This window comes from Eulemur rufifrons, chromosome 12 (assembly GCF_041146395.1).
Source record: "Eulemur rufifrons isolate Redbay chromosome 12, OSU_ERuf_1, whole genome shotgun sequence".
NCBI classification, from domain to species: domain Eukaryota; kingdom Metazoa; phylum Chordata; class Mammalia; order Primates; family Lemuridae; genus Eulemur; species Eulemur rufifrons.
This window is the reverse complement of record NC_090994.1, coordinates 5069663-5088711: the sequence shown is the minus strand read 5'-3', so window position 1 is coordinate 5088711 and position 19049 is coordinate 5069663. Positions and strand designations below refer to the sequence as shown.

The window sequence follows — 19049 nt, the reverse complement described above, 5'->3', positions numbered from 1 at the left end:
CTGCTGGGGGAATGGCAGCTAGACCCTGGCTTATGAGCCACGCAAGAAAACCAGTCTTGTAAATTTATTTATAGGACAGAATTGGCATGGCCCAATTCATTCACCAAACTTGACATAGAATTACTTCGTGTGGTTTCCTGGAGTCCCATCCACCCCCCAGGTGACAGACCGGCCACGCTGGGGATATTCAGGAGGCCCCTGGGGTCTCAACACTACTTAGCAACAAAGCCAGTGTCTACGACGCGCTAACACTGCACGCAGGCCGGGGGACACAGGGTCGCAAGCCAGCGCGGGAGGTGGACTCAGGCACAAATAACTGTAAACCTAAGCACAATCGCTGATGTTTGGAAAAGGAGATCTAACCAAACGTTCAGAGAGCAGCTAATTCAGACTGGGGTGACGGCAGAGGAAGGAGTCAGGAGACCCCCAACATGGTTTGCGCCACCTTGGCACAGTCCGTGTACACCGGACGGCCGCCAGGGGATGGCGCTCTGCAGGTGACATGCATAAATGTGTTTCTGTTTGTTGGAGAAAGATTCGGCCTCAGGATTTCAGGGTCAGACTTCGTCCATGAGAAGCGCTCGCCAAGGCTCGGCTCTCCTCGCCGTGCGGCTGCCAGCCCACAGCTGAGTCAGAAACGTCTTAGTCATCTTCAGGACGGCCCTCCTCACTGTCCCCGGGCAGCCACTCCACTGTGACTCTCCATTTTACAGGGAGGAAAAACAGTAATTCCATAATTGTAATAATAATAAGGGGAGAGGAGGGAGAGGAAGGAAAGGAGGAGAAGAAACACTTTGTAGTCCACGCCGCGTGCTAGGCGACTCCGGGTGCTTCTCACATATTCACTCCTTTAACCCACACAGCAGCCCTGTGGGGTTGGCACCGCTACTGCGCCCACCTGCAGAGACAGAGATGAAGTCACCTGTCCAGGGTCACACGGCCTGTCAGTGGCAGAGCTGGGATTCAACCCCAGGCAATTCGACTCTAGGGTCTGTGCCTTTAACCACTGCCTCTCACAGAAAAGAATGTTTTTGTCACCCATCAATTCACCAACATTCCTAGTATGTAATCTTACAAGTAGCCAGAAATGTGCTCGGAATGCGACGTCCAGAGACCGTCATTGCAGAGATGCGTATATTCACAGGAAATATTGTTGTTAGTGCGATGGTCTAAGTGTGTCCCCAGAACTCGTGTGTTGGAAGCTGAATCCCCAACACAACCGTGTTGGGAGGTGTCACCTCTGGGGAGGTGTTTAGATCGTGCGTCTCCACCCTCGCGGCTGCATCTGTGCCACTGTGGGAAGGGCTGGCGGGGTCAGGTTCACTCTCTCTTCTGCCATGTGGGGACTCCGCGTGTGACCTCTCTTCCTCCCCCACTCTCCGTCCACCTCCTGCCAAGGGCGGCACACTGAGCAGTACTCTGTCACATGCATAGAACACAGTTTGTGTACCCATTCTCCTGTGGATGGGGATTTCGGTTGTTTCCAATCTCTGTCTATATTGAATAAAGCTGCCAGAACAGGCCCAGGGACATCGGATAATGAAGTCTAGGCATGGCCCGGAGAGCTAGGTGTTTAGTGGGTCAGAGTCCTTCGGGCAGATCTTAGCTCAGATGATACCTTCCTGCCACCTAAAATCAGAATCGTCCGGCAAGCAGTTTATTTCCATTCAATCACAGATGGCATTTGCGGTAGGCGTTTTTTCCCCAGAAGGTGTTATGAGAATGTGGTTGCATTGATGCAGGAGGGTAGACTAGACTCCTGACGCAGCTCCATCTATGGAAACAAAGGTAACGAAATCCAAGGACTTACAATGGAGGGAGCGAGCTTTTGATTAACGGGGAACTCTCTGCCGTGGCCACGTCCGTTCTGCTGTCCATGCAGGCGATGGACACAGGAGGCACAGCAGACGCACTCAAGTGCCTCCCGCTACCTTAGAATTATGTCACTTGAGTGTCCCAACGACTCTCTCTCTTAGGTGGGGAGGGCAGCTATCATCCTTGTTCCTCGTGGAGAAACCGAGCAAGGCTGAACCTGGGGCCTCTTAGACACAGCGTCCACAACCATCCTCTCCCTCCCGGGCATCTACCTATGTGAGGATTCCTGCCATCCATTCAGTCATTCACTCAGCAAACGTCTGCTGTGCACCTTCATGCAGTGTGTTAGGCTGTACCTTCGTGCAATGTCTTAGAAATGTTTTTACAAACAGGAATTAGACCCAGCCCCGTCCTCCAGGATCTCAGCCCAGAGAAGGAAGGCACAAGAGTGGGGACTTGCAGGCCTGCACCCCTCAAGGGCTCCCAGGCCGCTTCTGCTGGCTGTATCTCAAAACTGCGTTCGCAGGCCTGACTTGTTTTCTTTTCCCCCTCCAACAGGCATCTTTCTTAAAAAAGACAAATACTAAAACGTTTAACATATCTAAAGAAAAATGTTCAGATCGTAATTGTACAATGTGCACATTTTTTATAAACTGAATAGACAGAGTTGTGAAACCAGCACTTGGGGCAAGAGTAGAACATTCCTTGCACCTCAGAAGCCCCCTTGGGACCCCTTCTGGTCACCAAGTCTCCACCCCAGCGTGATCACTGTCTTCTACCACCAGGGATCATTTTGCTTATTCTTGAACTTCATATTTTTTTTTTTTTTTTTACGTATTCATTCACTATGGTTTGCTATTTCTTGTTTAAACCTTTAAAAATTTTTAATTGTGATAAAATACACATAGCATAAAATTTACCATCTTAACCATTTTTTTCTTTTTCTTTTTTTATTTTTTTTTTTAGAGACAGGGTCTTACTCTGTCACCCAGGCTGGAGTGTAGCAGCACGACCATAGCTCACTGTAACCTCGAATTTCTATACTCAAGTGATCCTTCTGCCTCAGCCTCCCGAGTAGCTAGGACTACAGATGCACACCACCACACCCAGATTTTTTAAAAAAATTTTTTGTAGAGAAAAGGTCTCACTATGTTGCCCATGCTGGTCTCAAACTCCTGGTCTCAAGCAAGCCTCCTACCTCAGCCTCCCAAAGTGCTGGGATTATAGGTGTGAGCCACCATGTCCAGCCCCTTAACCGTTTTTAAATGTACACTTCAGTAGTGTTAAGTATATTCATATTGATGTGCAACCAATGTCCAGAACTCTTTTCACCTTGCAAACTGAAACTCTGTACTCATTAAACAACTCTCCACATCCACCACCTCCCGGCCACTGGCACCACCATTCTACTTTCTGTCTCTCTGAATTTGACTGCTCCAGGGACCTTGCTACTTCTTCATCTGTGGCCTGCTTTACAAAAATACATTCCTTAACATTTTTACCTTTAGTACAATATTTTTCATTAGTTTTTAACCTGATTCACATTAAATGTAAATATTTCAGAAACAATTTTTGTCTATTGGTCACAAACCAGTGTTTATCTTTTCTTGTTGTTCAGCTTTGTAGAAATACCTTGATGAAAAGTATATAATCTTTCAAAATTCAGAATTTGGATTTGCTATTTTTGGAAAGTAGCTTGTTTAATTTTACAATGAATTCCATCAACTTAGGTCTTGTTCAGGAGATAGTTTGGGTAAAAATTAATGATTATACACACTAAATGATACAAGAATTTAGCATTTGTAAAATTTTGTTCAATCAATAACATAAATGTTTCCTGATTTATCTGATTGGTTATCTCAAAGCAGCATCCTCTGATCTTAACTGAAATCCATCAACCACCCGGAGCCACCAGGGCCCCACCCCCTAGCAGCAGTAGCTAAATCTCGGGAGGGAAGACAGAGCCGACGAAAGGGGCCTCCAAATCCAAAAGCAGCCCCACTGGTTCAATTTTATTCATATTTCCTCCTCTATAATTTTTTGTATCCCCCTCAAAAAACATGTACACTTTATTAATTACAAAAAATGCAATAACCTCTATAAAGGATGATTCAGAGATTATTTATCCTCAAGGCACCGGCAGTCCAGTGGGGAAGGCAGGCATATAAATGACAAATGCCACTGTAACAAAATGCTGAATTAGGGACAAAGCCCTAGACTTAACAGTGTCAAGTCCTGGACTTTAATCTGACCATTCCTAGCGGCACAGCCTTGGGCAAATCACTAAAGTTCTTGGTCTCGGTGTTCTCATGGACACAAAGATAATAACCCCAAATTACAGGGCAGTTGTGAGGACCAGATGGGACAAGACAGTGATGGAAAGCCCACTAGTCTCACGAGATGTTCCTAGGAGTCCCGTGAAAAAGGGTTCTCTGGTGAAAGCCAAAGGCATTCTTTTATTGCAGGACTTATCAGAGCCTTTAAAATGCTACTGAGCATGGTGATGCTCCAAGAGGGGGACACAGCATTAAGGCTTCTCCATTCTCACTTGAACACAGAGAACAGGGCCTGTTCCACAGCGCAGACTGGGGGAAATTCTGAGCTAAGGCAGTGAAAATGACTTGCTCATAATTGAAAACAATTTCAGGAAAATGTAAGCCTTATTACTCTGAGTGCTGCACAGTAAAATATGCCTCCTACCATTGGAGTGTGAGGAGGAGCCATCTGTTCTGAGAGGACAGGAAGACCATCATACCTGTCCTGTTCCTGAGGGAGGGACCATGTCCCATTTGTCACTGTCTCCCGTCCTGCTGCACAGCTGTGTGGATGGAGTGGCCCGAATGCCTCGCTCAAGGCCAGTGCTGCCCATTGCCTGGGTCACCCTCTCTGTCCTGTTCTCTTCCCCAGTGACCCCCCACACTGCTGCTCTCGTCACCTAGGCCACTACACCCACCTACCAAGCTTTGCCCACTCCCGCCCTCCAACACCACCCCGAAGGTTGAGTTCACCCTTCAGGACCAGCTCGGGCCCTGACTCTCCTCTGCAGCCTTCCCTGCCGACCGGGCCCTGCTCCCCTCGACAGACGTTGTGCTCAGGGGCCGACTGCACGATCGGGGGCCCAACAGTGCTTCAGGTTGCTCTGAGCCCACTGAGGGCCAGGGGCATGTGTTATACTGTGTGTCCCCTTCGACATCTAGCCCAGTGACAGGCCCAGAGCAGGTGACGAACCTACACTTACTAGCTGGTTACATGGACAGCAGACCCCAGAGACGCTCTGTGGAGCAAAGCCTGGATTCTAAGCCACGAAGCCCGATCCTGACTCCCATCTCCACCCTCCAAACTCGGTGGAGGTGGGCAAGTCACAAAACCTCTCAGCGTCTGAGTTTCCTTGTCCGTAAAACCGAGTTACTACTTCCTGGCCTTCCCATCTCAAGGGTGATTACGGGAGGAGGCGCTTTGAAAACTCTTAACGCGTGTCGCAAATGTCGGCCATTGTTGTTATTTTTCACAGCTGACAGCCCCTGACAAATGGAGCATTAATCACTATGTGGCTCTCTCTCCGGTGTCCAGCTGCCGACAGCTGGCGCTGAGTCCGAGACAGCGGGAGCAGGAGCCTCTGCCTGGTGGAGCTCCCTGCTCCACCGTGGAATCCACCCAACCATCTGCTTCGTCTCGAGGAGCTCGGCTCGTTTTAATTTATTTCCCAGAAGGTGTGGGAATGATGGATTGCATGAGACAGCCCAGGTTTTCTGACGTGGGCCCGAGGCTGTAGACAGTAAAGCGGATCACCCTCCTCCCTGCCGTGTTCACAGGCCGGAGACCCCAGAGCAAGGCTTACCGGGACCTCCGTATATTGTCACACGCAACAACCCGGGGCGCCCTTTAAGAGGATCTGTCTCAGAGCTGAGATGATGTATTAATAAGATTTGTCTGAATTAGATGATGAATTTGAATTAGATGATGAAATAATTTTAATGTGAGCAATTTGTAACTGGTAGCCAAACATGTTTGCTCAAGTGAATCATAAGAAACTTCTCAAAACAGGGTGAGACTTTGGGCCAAAACTCTTAAGAAGAGATTTAGTGGGATAAGTGTAAAACAGACCAATGTTGGAAAAACGCACTTTCCCACACATAGGATACGGGATACAGGGATTCTCTGGAGCGCGTAAGAAAAAGTATCACATTTTGGATAACTTTGAGGTTGATGTAGGTCAGCAAGGGTTGAGGAAGACAGCTCCAGGTTGAGCAGTATCCCTTATCCCAGATGCTTGCGACCAGAGACGTGTTCTGGATTTCAGATGTTTTCAGATCCTGGTTCAGGATCCCTGATTCGAAAATCCAAAATCCAAAATGCTCCAATGGGCATTTCCTTTGAGTGCCATGTCGGTGCTCAAAAAGTTTTGGATCTTGGAGCCTTTGGGATTTTGGATTTTCAGATTAGGATACACAACTTCTATTTCAAAACTTAGGCTGCATTAATAAAAGCACGATGAGCAGAAAAATGGAGGTTACAGAGCCCCTGAACTCTGCATTGATGAGATCACATGTTCAGTTCTAGGTGCTTCTGATTGAAAGATTTAGCCACAACTTAGAGGGAGCCCACCAGGGTGACTAGGGTGGTGAAGGGTCCAGAAACCAACAGGAAAGGGCAGTGTTGAGCCCAGAGAAGAAACTCCACAAGGGGGCCCGATCTGTGTTTCAGATATAAGAAGGGCTGTCATGGGAGAGGTGCCAGGTCTTCTCTGAACTACCCTAGGGGGAGCGGCAGAATTCCACTTCACATATGGAAGCTGTTGTTCACCACTGAGCTGTCTGGACCCGGACACCCTGGCTGGCAGCTGACTGGAAATTCCCACCATTAATGTTATTTCATCAGAGCCTGTGTCATCTGCACTGTACTCGAATCACCGTAGAGAGGATTTCCACATTGGGTGGCTGGCTGGACCCAGTGACCTCTGAGATCTCTCCCAAGTCCAAGCGGGCCTTTACAAGAAAACTTCCTCCACCTTGATACAAAGTAACTTACAACTGACTTTGCTGCTTAGCTTGCTTTGGTTGGGGGAAGGAAAGAACATTCCATGCATGCTTTCAATAGTAAGAACTAAAACCAGGAAATAGTATATTCAAAAAGCATAATAAAGTATGTTAATAAAGATATTTCAGCTGCATACTATGCCAGAAAGAGAGAAAAAAGGAAAAAAAGATGAAGAGAAATTGAGGAAGAATGATGGAGATAAAAGAAAGGAAAATAAGGCAAATAAATGGGAAAATGGTGAGAGAGGGAGAGAGGACAGAGATGCAGGAATACAGAGAAATCAGAATATAAAGGGATATAATTTCTTTCTTTCTTTCTCTTCCTTCCTGAAACATGACCCATCTCAGGGGTAGTGCAAAGTGGAGGTTTTATTTTTTTTTAATTTAGATTTTATATGTATCAAAGATATGCATGAATGCATTTTTAATAATTTTTAAAATAATCGAATAGTTCTACAAGGCTTACTATGGAAGCAACAGCCTCCTAACCTGGCAAACCCATACCCTGTTTCCCATGGGCATCCACTTCTAGTCCTCCGACTGTTGCTTTTTATATTTATCTCCACATTCCTAAATAGTACACTTACACTGCTAATCTTTTCCCCCCAGTTTTATGCACTATCTATTCCAACCATAGAGAAACGAGTTAGCTCCCTTTTGCTCCATCTCCCACCCGTGGACACGCCTTCCCCCGTCCTCCTAGGACAGTTACGTCACACTTTCGTTTGGATAATTTTTCAGTTCACTTTATTACGATCATGTAAATACTATTCACTGCCAAGCTATGTGGACTATTTTCTTCTATGTTATTTTCCTGCCATTTCCATCAGTCTCTTCTCAATACAGTAAAATACATCAGCTATTCTATGAATTTTATCTTTCTGTAGATATTGCCCCAAACTTTCTGATTTGCTTCATACTGGACCAATTACTCTCTATGCCTAGTTCATGGCTATTCGCCAGACATTTGCCTTCCCCTTAATCCTGGAGCTTCTGTTTGATTCTACCTCGGGTTGGAGCCTCTGCTTTCTTAACATTTCTCTTTCTTAATTTATTTCCTTTCCTTAATGGAACACATCTATGATGGAATACATCTATAGAGACCTTGCTCGTCCGAAAATATCTTTATTTTTATCCTCACCCTTGAGTGATAGTTTGTCCAGGTATAAAATTCTAGGCTGAGATATTTTTCCCCTCCAAATTTGGGAGTATGGGCTCTGGATGGGTTAATTTGCATTTGAAAAGCAGGCTTGGCTTGAGAAAAAGTTATTTACCGTCTCTAGGAATCGGTTAGCCCCATGAGGGGCAGTCCCTCCAGGGTCAGCAAGGTCCTAGACGTCAGAGCATCAGAACACGTAAAATAGAAGACGTGGTTTAGTACACAAACACAATGTATTTATCCTCTGGGCCACTATCAGTTCAAAGTGAGGCTGTGGGTAGTCTTAGAGAAGCCCTGCCTCAGTGTTCATGACACTGCAGGTCTGATCTCTCTCTCTCACCAAAAGAAGAAGAAAAGACAGTGTCAGAATAATCTGTCACTATTTCCACAGTGCACTCCAGTGACCCTTCTCTGCTCACAGCACTGGGGGCCGCCCTGGGAAGGTGAGGGAGCTTCAGCACACAGGGAGTGGCCAGCATTGCAGAGTCACATCCCTGTGTCCCTCGGTACGTTCCTTGGAACGTGTGAGCATGCGTGTGTACTTCTCACGGTAGATCCATTGCTAATTCAGTAGTTTCCCTAATTCCTCAATTCCCACTGCAATTTATTATGCATGGAAAACTCAAATTGAAGTTCAAGACAGTGGGTTAGAATCAAGTCCTGCTGGGAGTGTCTGTTCCCCAAGAACCACTGACATAAGCAAAAAAGGGCTGCTGGCAAGGGAGAGGGAGTACTCTGTGCTGTAGGTCATATCCCCCCTTCTCTGGGGTGGGCGTGTTCGGCCACCTTCCAGCAAGTGCTGGCTCTCTGCCACACACATGCCAACACGCCCAAGAGAGCAGACTGCGTGCACCAGGATTTTAGCACGTATAAGGAACAGGCTCATGAATCTCGTCTCTCTCTGGAAATTTTTCCAGTCCCTTGAATGAGGACAAGGCAGCTGCTGAGGACCCAGACAACAAGATCTCAGCTGGAGGCAGGGACTGAGCCAGGAAAACTGCTCCTGAGCAATAACAGCTCTTCCACCCTGGTGTCCCCAGGTTCCCACGAGTCACCGATGAAGCCAGCGTAGCAGCAGGCTCCATCTGAATGGAAGCATCATTGACTCTGCAGTTGGTCCCTTTCCTTGGGTGGCTGTCCACTGCCGCAGCAGAGGGGAGAGAGAGACCCTCCAGCCCCATCTCCCCTCACAGCCCTCCACACAGCCTGTGATCCCAGCAGGCACATCCTGGAACAGCCAGAGATTCTTCCAGATGGATTCTGCAGTCCCTTCCAACTCATGTTCTCTGACCGTGGGTTGTTGATTGACAGACCCCTCCTTTGGAAACCATCCTCCGTGGGGGCAAGGTCTGTTTCTCTGTTTCCTTCTCTGAGCGGTCCTCTCCCCACCACATCTCCTGAAGTCGGGCACAGAGTGCATTCCACAGCACGGCTGATCTGCAGGCTGGCAGCAGTATCAGGAGACCACAGGCCCGTTGCCAAGGGTTGAGGCCCAGGCACACAGGTGCTGACATGCCAAGTGCACACCCTTGGCCTCTCTGGGCCCTGGAGGCTTCCCGGCCCCGTTAGCACTAACACTCCTGTATTCAGTACTGCACGCTCGGGCCTGCAGTCTCGTGTTATTAATACTAGAATAGCTTGGCACAGGCTCAAAGACTGCACAGCGGCTCCCAAGCTTCCCTTACAGGCACCGAGCCTTCTTTATGCCTGATCCTTACTAATGAAGAGGGGAGAGTGCTTCTCGGGGAGTCAGGGGACCTGCCATTAGCAGGATGTTGGAGGAAGATTGAATTCTTCAAGTATACAGCAGTTTTCCTAAGCATTGCCAATTTCTTCTGCATGGAAAAGAACTTTTGCAGGAACTCAAGAGTGAAAGGAATGAACACAGAAAGGTTTGCCTGGTGACCCAGGGATGCTCCAGGGCACAAATCCAGCGGTGCCACTCACAGCGTATTCATCTTCTCGGCTTGTGTGGCGCTGCCCCTGCTCTTGCCTTCCTATTTCTTCACCCAGTCCCGTTGTCATTCAGGACGTAATGCTCTATGCCTTTGGCAGATTTCAAGGTATTCTCTCAGAATGTGAGAGCCAGAAGGGGCCACTGGGTTTAGTGACATCTTTTTCCTCTCTTTGTAGATGAGGAGGCCGTGGCCCAAAGAGGTCATTTGTCCAAGCATCCTAGGCAGAGGCGGGACCTGGATCTGGGGCCCTTGACTTCCTCTTCCCCTTTGCGGCCCTGCGTGTGGGCCGCGGGCCAGCAGAACCAGCGGACCTGGGGACCTGCTGGAAACGCGGCATCTCCTGCTCCAGCCCCAGAACTGCTGGATCGGAACCTGCCTTTGAACAAGACTCCCTGGTGATCTGCACATGCGTGTTGAAGTTCAAGCAGCATTGGCCTTCCCACACCCAAGATGAAATGATAGAGACCTCTAAATGCATTTTTGTTTTCAAAATAACCCACATTTCCCACACTCCGGAAGGAAATGGACTTATAAGATATTGTAGGGGGAGGGAGGAAAGGGACAGAGATGAGTTCATTTTGCAAAGCTACTCACCTGGAAAACCCTGCTTTTCCGGGGAGATGGGCTTGGAGGGGACGTCCGTGGGACGTGCTCACGGGAGCCTGGGGAGACGGGACTCCACAGTCCTCTCTCATTCTTTGACTTATGCAAGTTTTTGTTTTGACTCCTGCCTGATGCAGGCACCACCTCTTCACTCCTCGTCCTCCTGACCTCAAGAACATGACCCTTTGCAGAGAGCAGAGACCTTGGGAGAGTGAGAGGCCTTGGACTGGAATGTGGGGCCCGCAGCCAGGCTCAGCTCACCGGCTCCCAGAGCCGGCGCTCGCAGGAAGAGGCTCAGCTGCCAGGCAGCAAGCTCCCTTCCCCGCTCGGAAGCCTCTTGGCTCTCTGTACCTCTCCTTGGGTTTGGTTTTGGTTTATAGATGTCACCCCTTGTCCCTGCTAGAGTGCAAGCTTTCTTGGGGCGAGACTGCTGCTTCTACATGGTAACCCCCACCGGCCTTGGTTGAGCGTTTGTAATATTATATTTTCTCTCCTTAAGTGGCTTACTAGATATACCTATCTTGTTTTTCTAGTGGTTCCTCTAGGGTTTATAGTATATATCTTTAACTTATCATACTACACCTTCAAGTAATAGTATATAACTGGATATATAGTATAAAAACTTTACAACAACAGACTTCCATTTCTCCCCTCCTGGACTTTGTGCTTTTGTCATACATTTAATTTCTACATGTTACAAACCCCACAATGCAGTGTTATTGTTTTTGTTTTAAACAATCTTTCAAATATTTTTAAGAGATTTAAGAAAAATAAGAAAAAGTCTTTTATATTTACTTACATATTTGTTGTTTCCAGTGCTCTTTATTTTTTTATGTAGATATAAATTTTCATCTAGTATTATTGTCCTTCTGCCAGAAGAACTTCCTTTAGCAATTTCTTGCAGTACTAGTATTCTATGAAGTTTGCCAGGTTTTGCTTGTCTGAAAAAGTCGCTTCATTTTTGAAAAATGTTTTTGCTGGGTGCAGAATTCTAGCTTAATCTTTTTTCTTTTTCTTTCAGTTCTTTAAAGAGGTCACTCCACTGTACGTATTTATTTGAGACAGGGCCTTGTTCTGTTGCCCAGGCTGGAGTGCAGGGGCACAACCAGAGCTCACTACAGCCTTGAACTCTGGGGCTCAAGCGATTCTCCTGTCTCAGCCTCCCAAGTAGCTAGGACTACAGGCACATGCCAGTAGTCTGCCTAGTTTTTAAAAAAAATTTTGTAGAGATGGTATCTCCGTGTCTTCACTATGTTGACCAGGCTTGGTCTTGAACTCCTGGCCTCAAGCGATCCTCTTGCCTCAGCCTCCAAAAGTGCCGGAATTGGCTTGCACTGTTTCTAATGTGAAGTCTTCTGTCACTCTTGTCTTTTTCCTTTGTATACAGTATCCACTAGCCCCCTCGTTTCCTCTGACACACACACACACACACACACACACACCCAGCTAATTTTAAGATTTTTTCTTCATCACTGGTTTTCAGCAATTTGATTATAACATGTCTTGGCATTATTTTCCTTGTTTTTCTTGTGCTTGGGATTCATCGAGCATCTTGGATCTGTGGGTTTATAGTTGGTTTTTTTTTTTTATTGAGTTTGGAAAATTCTCAGACATTATTCTTTTAAATACTTTTTCTATATCCCTATCCTTCTGTGGTTCCAGTAACACATTTTAGGCTGCTTGGCAAAGTCCCACAGACTGTTGATGCTGTTTTTTTCCCGTTTCATTTTGGATATGTTCTGTTGTTCTGCTTTCAGTTTCGCTTGTCTTTTCTTCTAAAGCATCTACTCTGCTGTTAATCCCATGCTGACATTGAGCTTTTCAAAATCTCTAGCGGGTCTATTTCAGTCTTTTTAATTTATTCCATTACTCTTCACATTGTGTTCACGCTTTATTCTATCTTCTTGAGCATCTGGAGTGAGATTATAGCAATTTTTATAACCTTGTCTATTAATTCTATCACCTGTGTCATTTCTGGGTCTGTTTCTGTTGATTTTTCTCCTCATTGTGGTTCATATTTTCCTACTTCTTCGTGTGCCTGGTGATTTCTGATTTAATGCCATACACTTTCAATTTTCTATTGCTGGGTGCTGGAATTTTTATTCCTTTAAATGTTTTCATATTTTGTCTGGGATGCAGTTAGTTGAAAACAGTACGATCCTCCTGAAGCTTGTTTTTAAACCTTGCTATGTGGATGCACAGTAGCCTTTTGTGTAGGGACTGTTTTGGCCCCAGGACTAAGGCAATACTTTCTGAACAGTGTGCAAGAAGGTCTTTCCACTCTGACAGCTCTAGCTTGAGGTGAGCTTTGGGGATTTTTCCACCTGCTTCTTTCCAGTGGTTCTTTCCTTATCCTTGGTAGTTTTCTCATATGCCTGCGCTAACCAGTAGATAGAGACCAAGGGAGACCAGCTTTGCAGCTCTGGAGCTCTCTGTTCAGCTCTCTTCTCCATGGTACTCTGCCCTGTTTATTCTTCACCTTGGCAGCTTCAAACTCTGGACTCTGTCTCCTCAATTAGGGCAGATCACCCAGCTCTTTTCAGTTCTCCCTCCTTGTGCTGTGGCCCAGAAACTCTGTCCAGGCGGTAAGAAGGGGCAATTGTAGGGCTCACTTTATCTTCTTTCTCTCAGGGATCATTGTCCTGCACTATTTTCCCATATCTAAAAACTGTTGTTTCATAAATTGTGTTTGTTTTGTTGTTGTTGTTGTTGCTGCTGTTTAAGGCCAGAGGGTAAATCCATCGTGGCTGGAAGTGGACGTCCCATACATCCCTCACTTGAAATATGAAAAGCGAACTAAGCAAACTGCAATAGAACTCTATGTATTTAGAAGTTTAAAATGAAAAGGAACCACTGAGACCTACCCACATGGCTGAATTTTTTTTAATCTCACGTAGGCAAAAGATACTACAACAGAAAGAGAGGGATTTAAAAATCCTAGAATTTTAAAGTAAAAAATTTTTTTAAGCATCCAGTTCATCTCCTTCCTTTTGTATATGAGGAAATGAAATCTTAGCAATGATAAGGGGCGATCAAAGGTCATATTAGTTAGTATTGGGCAGGGGTGAGATCAGAACCCAAGTCTTTCAACAAACATGCCACTAAACCATGTTATTTCTATTATGCCCACAAACAATTACCATTTATCAAGTATTATTAAGTATAATTTGTCGATACTTTGTAAGCTTTATCCTAAACTTCCTGACAACCCTGGTAGTGTCAGGCAGGGTAGGTACTTCCAGTATCGCCATTTTACAGATAAATAACCTGAAGCTCAGAGAGTTAAAACAATTTGTCTAAGACCCTTTAATGGAGTCTCCTGGGTTAAATGATTTTTTTATAATAATATTAAGATTTATTTGTCTTTTTATCATGTTGACACTTGTGATAAAGCTGTAAAATTAAACATAGGTAAAACTACTTGTACCTTAGCATGAACCACAGCAGGAGCACCAAACTGTATTCATAACTCTTGTGTTTTTCATCATCATGTGCTTGTAGTTTAAAAAAAAAAAAAAGTATTTCATTTAAGAATGTTCTTAATGAAACAGTATATTATTAATTCTATTAAATATTGACCCTTACACAGATGCCATTTTATTATTCTGTGTGACAAAATGGGAAATATACCTAAAGCACTTCTGCTGCCTCCAAGAAACTTCCTTGAGTGCTTGAATTGGGAGTGAACCTGACACTTTTCTTGTGGAACATCATTTTTACTTGAAATAACAACTGATAAACTATTGTTAATCATATGTGGTTACATGGTAGACATTTTCTCAAAAATGAAACTATCACTTCAAAGAAAACAACTGACAAATTGTTGCCAATGATGAACTTTTAGAAAAAAATGGAATTTGTAAAACGTGTATCCTCTCTTGTGAGCTTGACAGCTTCCCAATACTTCAAGACTTTCCTGATAAGATTGGTGGACATATTAACAAATATGATTTTGTAGTATTATACAATAAAACGCATCAATGTTTGGAATATCAGCTTAACTCATTGAATAAATATTTTCAAAATGACCAATGCCCAAAGCCACAAAGTAATGCACGGGTGAAAAATCCATTCAAAGCACAAGACAAACCAATGCATTTTAATGTAACAGGGTATGAAAAAATGTTCACAAATACTGTTTCAGATTCCACACTGCAACTAACCTTTAAGAAAATACCATTTGTCATGATTGCAGTATCAAAGAGCATCCAGAAATTACCTGAAAAGGCTACAAAAATATTTCTCTGTATTCCAACTGCAAATCTGTGTGAGACTGAAGTTTCTTCATACACATCAACCAAAAGACATATTGCAAGAGACTGGAAGCAGAACCTGGGATGAGAATCCAGCTGTCTTCCATTAAGCCAGAGAATAAAGAAATTTTGCAAAAGCGTAAAACAATGTTACTCTTCTCACTACATTGTTTGGAAAATAGCCTTTGTCATAACAGTGTTACTTTTGTTAACATGTACTGAGTTTGTTATTGTTACTTCTATATGAATTTGTAAATAATTACTTAAATTTTTTCTCAGTTTTAATTTTGAATACAGTAAATATAAATATTTATAACCCGCATAAACAAAAGCTCCTTAGGGTCCTTTAAGAGCGAAGGGTCCTGAGATCAAATGTTTGAGGAGCGCCAGTCTCAGCACACCTGACAGGTAGGAAAGCCAGGTCTGTGTCCCTCTGGCTCCCAAACCCATGCTGTTGCCCTGACACAGTGTTGCCCTCTTACCCAAAAGTCTCCCATTAAAATGGGAAATAGGATTGGGTCCCTAAAGCTTGTTCTATAATTTTTCCCCATAGTGTTAAAGTTTTTCAATGTGTAGATATTTTTATTTGGTGAAGCACAAGTTTCTTGTCCTACGGTTTAGAAATCCATTAGGGATTCAAGATGACTCTTTATTGGCTATAAAATAAACTTATGCCAGAAGCAATAATATATTGAGTTTTGTATTGTATATAAAGCTCAAATAGTTGAGAGATGTTCTTTATTAGATTTCACGAAACAGGAGTAATTCTGACTCTTTGGCTCTGGGCTTATTTTTCATCGCCTGGCACTAAGCCCCGAGAACTGAAGCTATGCTCTGGGGGAGCCCACCTTGCCGGGGGACATCCTCAGGAGGAACTCTTGCATGCCCCTCCTCAGCAGCGTGTTCTCGGCGACCTCCCTCAGGCTTCTGTGCAGCTTCTCCATCTCCTTGTATTCACTCTTGACATCTACGGAAGAGCAGAAGGGGTGCGTCAGACTTGGTGTCCTTTTCATCAATGTCTCCAGAAAACAAATCCCCCAAGAATCCTGTCACTTCTCTCAGAACATAAGACCTGGAGTGGTGCTTGGAGATCAGAAAGTCCAATTTCCTTGTTTCATAATCAGAATCAAACCAGGTGTTCTTCCTCTTACCTGAACGCCGTTCAGAGCTAGAGCCCTGAGTCTCTCTGTCTTGCTCCTACAGCCAGAAGCCTCCCTCCTCCAAGCTGCCTCTTAAATCCTGCCCAATCGGACCCTCCCAGGACCCGGCTTCCATGAAGCTTTCCCAGTGCCCCAGCCGCGAATAACCACTCTGTTTTCTAAACTACAAGAGTAACCATCTGGCGCCTGAGTGGCTTAAGTGTCACATTCTCAGTGAGACCTTCCTTGACCACCCTGTCCCCTTCCCCAGCATTCCCTCTCCCCCTCGCCTGCTCTATTTCCCTGCCACACATTTTACTAATTAGTGTGCTCACTGCCTGCCTCCCGCCCACTGGGCCGGAAGCTCCTTGAAGGCAGGAGTTCTCATCTGTACTGGTCACTGCTGTGTCCCTGGCACCTAGAACGCTGCCTGGCACCTAGGAGATGAGCAGCATCACTTGTTGAGAATGCATACTCTCTCCAGTGCATAGCAGGGGGCCTGCTGGAGCCCATGGCATGAAAGGGAGGTGGCTGCCCGCAGTGGGGCACACATAGCTGGTGCTGCATTCCCAGGCTCCTGGTGGATTAAGAGGAACCTTTCTCCTGCACCAGACAATGAAGATTTCCATAAGGAGGTATCAACTTAAAAGAAAGGCATTATGGGCCGGGCGCGGTGGCTCACGCCTGTAATCCTAGCACTCTGGGAGGCCGAGGCGGGTGGATCGCTCAAGGTCAGGAGTTCGAGACCAGCCTGAGCAATAAGCGAGACCTCGTCTCTACTAAAAATAGAAAGAAATTATCTGGCCAACTAAAATATATATAGAAAAAAAAATTAGCCGGGCATGGTGGCGCATGCCTGTAGTCCCAGCTACTCGGGAGGCTGAGGCAGTAGGATTGCTCAAGCCCAGGCGTTTGAGGTTGCTGTGAGCTAGGCTGACGCGACGGCACTCACTCTAGCCTGGGCAACAAAGCGACACTCTGTCTCACAAAAAAAAAAGAAAGGCATTATGGAGATAGTCGGGCAGAGTTGTGGATTTACATTTGCCACTTTGCAGCTACTGAACCTTGGGCATATTACCTACCTAATATGAATCTCTGTTTCTGCATCTGCAGTAACAGCTATCTTGGAGAGCTAACACGAGAATTTGGTGAGACATTGTGTACAAAGCCCAAGTATGATGCTCAGTCTCAGTCAGGAGCTTGGCAAAGGGGGTGGGAGAGTCACCATCATCATCATCTCATTCCTTGCCCTGGACATTCTTCCTAACTTAATTCCTTTAAATTCAGTAAGGATCAAACACAGCCAGGGCTGTCAGCACAATCGCCCTTTACACAAAGGTTGTACGTATTTACCTGCAAGCTCCTTGTAGAGACCGTCCCCCTGGGACGAAGCCAGGGTCAGCATGGTGGCGATACTGCCCATCACCCTCTCTGTGATCCCAGTCTACACGACAAGGACATTCAATCGGTTAGGATGGCACAACCCAAAAGTGACTCTTGCAAGAGCGACCCCACCCAATCCCCTAGCTGGAGATGACACAGGTGGCGTCACCTGCCTCAGCATCTCCTTTCTTGCCTATCGAGACTCACGGTGGGGGGCGGGGGGGGGGAGTGTACCTCTGGTGCTGACTAATGGAATCAGGAACTACAGAGGAAGCCAGGAGGCATGAGGGGAGGACGGCTGCCGCAGAGATGGAGAAGTAGGGAGGAGCTGGTCACCACCCAGTAACCTCTCTCGCATTTAGTCACTGGATAAATGTGCACTGGAGCCCGCTCTGTACAGCACACCTTACTTGACACGTCTGATTCTTCCTGACTGTCCTTTTATCAATGGAAACCATTTTCTTCCCTCTTCTGTCTCTTACCCTCCTTTAAAAAACATCAGACTCTTTCCTCCAACCTGGCAGAGGGTAGTTTTTTGAACTTGGATCTCCTGACTTCAAATCTCATGCTTTTTCTGCTACATGCTAGACCAAGAACCCTAAGCTCGGGTCCCAGCTGTAGCTGTGAGCCTGGGGCCAGTAACTTAACCCTCCAGGCCTCAGCTCCTTGCCTTTAAGATCAGCGGATGGGAGATCCACAGCTCCTAAAACCACCTCACACGACAGTGAAAACAAATTAGGAAGCCACATTACTGATCAATTTATCAGAGACTAATCAGCATATTCAACAAAGCATTATTCCCCTCTTCAATTTATAAGAACATTGTGAAGAGACAATTTTTTAAAAAATCAGTAAATCTTCAAACATTAAGTATGTATAAAAAGAAATTCCATCTATTATATAGAACTAAAATATTTTAAAAATTAAAAGCTGTTATTCTAAAAAAAATACATAAAAAATAAAAGAAGGTCAGGGAATAAGAATACTGCATGCACCCAGTTTTAACTTCTCATGTTTCTGTCACTTAAGATATATTTGTACATGGTCAATACACTAATCACTTTTTTAGTGGAATTATGTTCTTGGGCACCTTAAGATCCAATTTCTATGGACTCAATGGGGACACGGGGATTGGCTCTGTAGAGTTTGGCCAATTTCCTGCCAATGTATTTGTAGACTGTGACAATATGTCAAGTGGCTGAAGCTAAACTGTGGCTGGTCAGGTACCGCTCAGCCTATTCCGATGGAAATGACATGCTTTGCACTGTGGAGAAGGAATTTTCCAAAACGGCAGTGGGGGGAGGGCAGGAGACTGGGCAGAGCAGGCTGGAGATGTTCCGAGGCGGCTGCCCCACAGGTGGACGGAGAAAGCAGCCACTGGCTTCCTCGTGGTTGGGAGGGCCGGTTAGCACGGACTGAGGCACAAGAATCTGGAGCCAGGGAGGGGGACAACAGTGTCCCGGCCTAAGACAAAGGATTTCTACTGCTTGGGGGAGAAGGAGCGTCAAGCTGAGAGACCAGGCTGAGGCAGGATGGTCCAAGTGTCCTTGGCAGAAGCATTGGCGTCTGAGGAAACTATACGAACCATTGTCCACGTAGATGGCATCAAGGCCAAACGTGCGCTAGCACCCAAAACTGACCGACCTAGTAGTGCACTGACATTTATTTATTGACATTTTATGTAGACAAGACATTTCTGTCAT

The 19049-nt window shown here is 45.6% G+C and overlaps 1 protein-coding gene across 4 annotated transcripts in view; it reads right to left on the bottom strand.

Annotated features, from left to right (window-relative positions):
- Nucleotides 1-15413: 15413 nt before the first annotated feature.
- NUGGC (nuclear GTPase, germinal center associated) overlaps nt 15414-19049 on the bottom strand; it is a 39407-nt gene continuing 35771 nt past the window's right edge. For all 4 annotated transcript variants that reach the window (XM_069485095.1, XM_069485093.1, XM_069485094.1 and 1 more), the window contains 2 exons: nt 17317-17407; nt 15414-15791 (listed from right to left, as the gene is read on the bottom strand). In XM_069485095.1, the coding sequence (XP_069341196.1) occupies nt 15652-15791; nt 17317-17407 (231 nt within the window). In that variant the 3' untranslated portion in view covers nt 15414-15651. The remainder of the gene's footprint in view (nt 15792-17316; nt 17408-19049) is intronic.